At 42.7% G+C, this 6125-nt stretch overlaps 1 protein-coding gene across 2 annotated transcripts; it reads left to right on the top strand.

Moving 5' to 3' along the window:
• The first annotated feature begins 746 nt into the window (after positions 1–746).
• Positions 747–5581, top strand: LOC139422753 (Golgi phosphoprotein 3). Of its 2 annotated transcripts, XM_071174076.1 has the most exons (5): positions 768–809; positions 954–1157; positions 1436–1567; positions 3175–3289; positions 3514–5581. In XM_071174076.1, exons 2-5 carry the CDS (start codon positions 954–956, stop codon positions 3936–3938), a joined length of 876 nt encoding a protein of 291 aa, XP_071030177.1. In that variant the 5' UTR covers positions 768–809; the 3' UTR covers positions 3939–5581. The 2 variants fall into 2 exon arrangements, with proteins under 2 accessions (XP_071030176.1, XP_071030177.1); XM_071174075.1 differs by having other exon boundaries at positions 747–1157.
• Positions 5582–6125: the final 544 nt, after the last annotated feature.

Genomic DNA, 6125 nt, shown 5'->3' on the forward strand with positions numbered 1-6125 from the left:
CTCAACTTGCCTACCTGGTTAAATAAAGGTGAAATAAAAAAATAAAAAATAGATCTAGGAAGAAATTAATGTATGTGGTTGTAGAAAGAGAATGAAGAGGAGCATTAACCTATGTTGGAACCAAGAATTCAAAGTATGGCACAAACACCAAATTGAGACTCTGCATGCAGAATTCTGCACAAACATCCTCTGTGTGCAATGTAAAACACCAAGTAATGCATGCAGAGCAGAATTAGGCCGATACCCGCTAATTATCAAAATCCAGAAAAGAGCTGTTAAATTCTACAACCACCTAAAATGAAGTGATTCCCAAACCTTCCATAACAAAGCCATCACTTACAGAGAAATTCACCTGGAGAAGAGCCCCCTAAGCAGTCTGGTCCTGGGGCTCTGTTCACAAACAAAAACAGACCCCCCCCCCCCCCCACAGCAACACAATTTGACCCAAAATTAAGGAAATATTTTACTTATAATATTTTATTTATTTTCCCTTTTGTACTTGAACTATTTTCACATCATTACAAAAGTGTATATAGAAGTAATATGACATTTCAAATGTCTTTATTATTTTGGAACTTCTGTGAGTGTAATGTTTACTATTAATTTGGTATTGTTTATTTCACTATTATGTTTATTATCTATTTCACTTGCTTGGCAATGTAAACATATGTTTCCCAAGCCAATAAAGCCCATTAAATTGAAATTGAGAGAGAGAATAGAGAAGAGCGAGCGCATCCTCATCGGACGTCATCACTTGTCGCCATATTGGTTCAGGAAGTTGAAAGTATCAAAGTAGGAATCTGTTGCAGGTTTGCTGCTGTATTTATTCGAATATTCACTTGCTCTACACCACATTTTACGACAGCCGTGTTCATTTATGCATCGGAAACCCTAAAACCATCTTGAGGTACAGAAATCATTTGTATTTATCTGTTGTTTGGACGTGCATCCAGATGACTTCCCTAACACAGCGAAGTTCGGGCCTGGTGCAGAGGAGGACCGAGGCATCTCGTAATGCAGCTGCCGACAAGGAGAGGGGGTCCGAGGATGAGGACTACGAGCCACGCCAAGAGGAAGAGGACGAGAAGGGAGACTCCAAAGAAACTCGACTGACGTTGATGGAAGAAGTGTTGCTGTTGGGATTGAAAGATCGAGAGGTATGTTAGCTAGTTATTGTCGTTAGCTAGTTATTGTCGTTAGCCTGTTGTGCTAGCGAGCTGAGTTAGCTTGCTAAAGTTAGCTGGTTTGTTTACGTTCTAACCAGCTAACGTTAACTAGTTAGCTAACCTAATAATGTGCTATTCCTACATTTAGGTAGTTAACTAACATTACTAGCTGTATTTTCATGTAATATTCAACATTACAACCTGAAGGTTATCAAACGTGTCACTAACCCTGTGAAGCAATACGGACTCATTACAATTTTTTCCAACAGGGATACACTTCCTTCTGGAATGACTGCATTTCTTCTGGTCTTCGAGGGTGTATGGTCATTGAACTGGCTTTGAGAGGAAGACTGCAGCTAGAGGCTTGTGGCATGAGGAGGAAAAGTCTGTTGGCCAGAAAGGTGAGCACTCACAAGTTTCAAACCTTATATTAAAACACACAGATAAACTTGGTCGCCTGCCAAACAGCCGGACTTCCGTCTTCACCCGACGATGATAATAGGGCTGTCCCGAACTCATCATACTTGTATTTGTAATCCTATCCGTTTACTACTTAATAGGATACTGGTAATTGGATTTACTCGCGATCGGAAAACGCTCAGAGCGCTTCTGATGTTCCTTCACTCATTCACACATCGTTCACGATCCCGACATCTGAAAGGCACATGACTTACTTTCATAGTCCTAATTATCAACAAAATAGGTTCATAAATAATGCATGGCTGGCTACTGCTGCCTGCATTTATTTCTTACGATTTAGTTGGCTCTTCCTAGAAGCCTAGGCTACATTTCACTTTCGAGAGGAGCAAAACTTATCCCAACTATTTACATTTTGCAATTTTATTTTCTAATGATCTGTTGCTCAAAAAACATATCTGGGGGAAATAATAACAGCAAGCATGCACTGGCATAGCTCATGACGACAAATGTCTTCTTCAGCAATGGAATAGCCGATGCAGACAGACAAAGAAGCCCACAAGACAACACCAAGTAGACAGAGAAAAACAACCATATGGTGGTATAAAGTAAAACTAAATTGATAGCTAGAACAACAATGACTAGCTATGGATTGTGATTCTCCAGTCCAAACAGTTTGGACTGATGAGTTGATTCCTAAGGTGAGTGAGTGTAAGGGGAGTCTTGCGTGTGTATCTGGGGAATTAAGGGGCGGGAGAGCAGCTTCACCAATGCAATTGAGTTGACTGATAAAGTAATAACCAATAGCAAAAACTTCCATGATATGACCTCAGAAAAGTCGACTGAAAATATAACTAGATTGATAGCTAGCCGCTTTTCTTCTAGTTATCTATGGATTTTGATTCACAATGTTTGGAGAGAGTTGTGAGTGAAAGTGGGAGCCGTAGCGTTTGTGCAAGAGACGTATCTGTCTGGGAAAACGAGAGAGGCTTTTTCTAATCCAATCATGGCCAACACCTGTCCGTGTCTTTACTGACCGCAGAATCAGCCTGTTGAGGCAGTATTTGGCATGGCTTGAGTGATATGAGAAATTCTGGCTTTTGGCTTTCTCCGATTACAGAAAATTACATTGTTTCCGGCAAATTCCTCATGTCCGTATTGGTACTCGTTTTGTCATAATACCCCTAGACAATAACAACTCTGATCTGGAGTGGGAGGGGTCAGAGTCCAAAATGTCAATTCGGACATGCCAATTGATGGAATGTCCGAGCTTTGATTGGCAGCTCTGAGTCGTTGCTGATGCATATCAAATCATACAATGCTTGGATGGGTATTTTAAGGATCAGCTAATCACATGATATGTTATAGCAGTCTGGTGCCCGACTGCACAGTCAATGACGTATCAACCAATGGTTGCGTGCCACATGAGACATCTGAGCCGGGCAACACAGCCTTGGCCTTCTGCGTGTTTATGCTGACGAGGTTGTCTGACGTGTGTTGCAATGTTTGGAGGACTAGCAGTGTATGCTAACACTAGCGGTGTAAACCTATGTGTGTTTGACCTTTTTGAAACGGGTTTATTTTTGGTCAGGTGATCTGTAAGTCGGACGCTCCTACAGGAGACGTGTTGCTGGACGAGGCCCTGAAGCATATCAAAGAGACCCAGCCCCCAGAGACAGTTCAGAGCTGGATAGAGCTGCTGAGCGGTGAGCAGAAATGGATTACCCTCCCCGTCCTTCTCCTGTTCTCTTAAATCTCTCTGTTTATTTTACTGGCTTTCTTCATTCTCATGTAGATTTGATTCAATACATTTGACAGGTGCTCTCACTGTGCCCCCTCCTTTCCCTCTCCCATACCCAGTCCATTTTAAACAAAATATCTTTGTTTTATATATAATATAGGCCATTTACGATTTTGACTTGATGTTCAGGTGAGACGTGGAACCCATTGAAGCTGCATTACCAGCTGAGGAATGTCCGTGAGCGCCTGGCCAAAAATCTTGTGGAAAAGGGCGTTCTGACCACGGAGAAACAGAACTTCCTCCTCTTCGACATGACCACACACCCACTGACCAACGACACCATTAAACAGAGGCTGGTCAAGAAAGTCCAGGAGTCCGTCTTGGACAAGTGGGTGAACGACCCGGGGCGCTTCGACAAGCGTGTGCTGGCCCTGATCTTCCTGGCCCACTCTTCAGATGTGCTGGAGAACGCCTTCGCCCCATTGCTGGACGAACAGTATGACCTGGCCATGAAGAGGGTACGTCTGCTGCTGGACCTGGAGCCAGAGGCAGAGAGCACCAAGGCCAGCGCCAACGAGCTGCTGTGGGCCGTGGTGGCCGCCTTCACCAAATGAAGCCCTACCGGAAACAAACAGACGGAACTTTAAAAAACACTACAGGCCTGTGGGGCTCAGAACTCCCATGTTCTGATATGATGATGGAGATGGCAGAGATGATTAAGATCACAGAGGGCGGCTCTCCCTCTGTATTGAGACAGGGCAGTTACCCCTGACCTCTGAGTCACTGTCCTGTCCTCTACCTGGCCAGTTGGTTGACATCCAGTACCCTGTGGGTGTCTCCCAAATGGCACCCTATTCCCTATATGGCTCTGGTCAAAAGTAGTGCACTATATAGCGAATCGGGTGCCATTTGGCACGTGACCTTTCTGTTCACTGTGAGACCTTGTGTAACCTTGAGCACTTGTGTCAGTAGCTGGCACCCACACAGGTCTCTGTTCTTCCATTTAGAAGGGACTTTAAAACTGCTAGGCCTTGCTTGACCACCATGGCCCAGACCTACCACCATGGCCCGGACCTACCACCATGGCCCAGACCTACCACCATGATCATCTGACCTGATATGATGACCTATGACCTACCAGAGGACCTGATATGATCGTACAGAACATTATTTGTTCTTTGCGTTAGTCACTTTGAGGAGGGTGCATTCTACACAAGCTCTTAGACATGACCTATAGACATTGTGTTGTTTTATCTTGCTAATAAATGTTAACCATCTCCAAACCATTTTGCACATTCAACAAGGGATCTGTAAGGGTTTAATATTTGTATAAAAAAAACTAACAGAAAAAATATTGTAACGTTTTATTCCAAGCACCATTTATTTTGTTCAGGGCACCAAACAATACAAACTTTATTCCTGTTCAGTTTTCCTTCCTGTCCCTCTCCATGTACTAAAGTGTTGTAGCTTGTGAATGCCATCCGTTTCAGATTAGTCTCTGCAACTCTTATCATCCTATTGCAGATATCCAGACATTGCATGTCTCCTCTTAACAAACTGGTTTCGGGTGTTCATGTGTGCAAAGTCATATTTTGAAGAGGTACAGTCTCAAGAAAGAAATTCTCTCAAATCGGACAAAATATCTTTGTCCTTTAGTTAGTGTATTGAAAAATATGACTGGATAGGAGTGGAAGCTTCTCCTAAATCAGGCTAATTGTATTTTATATGGCTTAAAGTGTCCCTATCTGGCAGTATAATCTTAACGCTTGTGATTTTATGCCATATGTATTTTATTTTCCATTGATACATTTTTATTGCTTTAATATCATTCACATTTCATTCAGATTTAGTTGGTCGTCATCAATGGTTTGGGCTTTTTCTTTCTTCTTGTATGCCTGTCTGTTGGTTGTACTGTTCATGACTCGGTGAGTAGGAGTTGTCCCCAACCACTGACACGGGGTCAGATACCACAGGGATCCCCGTAATGGTTAACGTTAGGACAGGCGGTAGGGTTATCTGATCCTAGATCTGTGGTTAGGGGTAACTTCTACCTTGAGCATTTGACTCACCTGGAGGCTGTAAAGACCAAGTATGGTGTAGGGATCGGATGGGGATGATGATTATATGGTATGGAGAAACTGATTATGTAGAATTTGATAAATGAATGTACAGCGTAATAAATGAAAGGGTGTTCTCTATACTTCTGTAGGTTTTTTTTTTACTACACAATAAAGGATATTTTAAGTGCCTGAATATAGCACTGTAGCTCTCCTGTCATTCTTATCTGCCCTTTTTGTATCACAATTCCCTGATGAAGATGAATTTGATTATTTCTATGTCATACACACCACTTGGCTGAAACGGCCTACTATCTGACTGTGACATTATTGAACAACCAATACAGATCATTTCAAAATATTGCAGATTTTGAAAACAACTTTTAATCGCTCAAGGCACAATTCTTTAAAACAATGAATGTAAGCCTCACATAAGGCATCAGAGCACTTCAAAGTCATGTGTCCATGATCCAAAACATGTCCCCAACAACTGATAATCCTCCTTTGTCATCGTACTTTCTTGTAGGATCGGTCCTGTCAGCTCTGGTTCCGATGTTCGCGTTTGACGTCCATGTGAATGGCTGCCCATCGGGCTACCAAATGTCCCAACGACAAACCAGCAGAGGTCCACTGGTTTTGCCATTACACAATGTTACTGATCCTTTTTACTCTCCATTGACATGGTGGGGGGGTGAGCACTGGACACTTTGCCATTGAATATTGGATTGTGGGGCAGGTCAAGGC

Source organism: Oncorhynchus clarkii, chromosome 12 (genome assembly GCF_045791955.1).
Source record: "Oncorhynchus clarkii lewisi isolate Uvic-CL-2024 chromosome 12, UVic_Ocla_1.0, whole genome shotgun sequence".
In the NCBI taxonomy this organism is placed as follows: domain Eukaryota; kingdom Metazoa; phylum Chordata; class Actinopteri; order Salmoniformes; family Salmonidae; genus Oncorhynchus; species Oncorhynchus clarkii.

Excerpts from the sequence above, each read along its gene's own strand:
- LOC139422753 (XM_071174075.1), top strand. The coding sequence starts at position 954 with ATGACTTCCCTAACACAGCGAAGTTCGGGCCTGGTGCAGAGGAGGACC. Across the intron at positions 1,568-3,174 it reads AAAGTCTGTTGGCCAGAAAG|GTGATCTGTAAGTCGGACGC; the intron begins GTGAGCACTCAC and ends ATTTTTGGTCAG. Across the intron at positions 3,290-3,513 it reads CTGGATAGAGCTGCTGAGCG|GTGAGACGTGGAACCCATTG; the intron begins GTGAGCAGAAAT and ends CTTGATGTTCAG.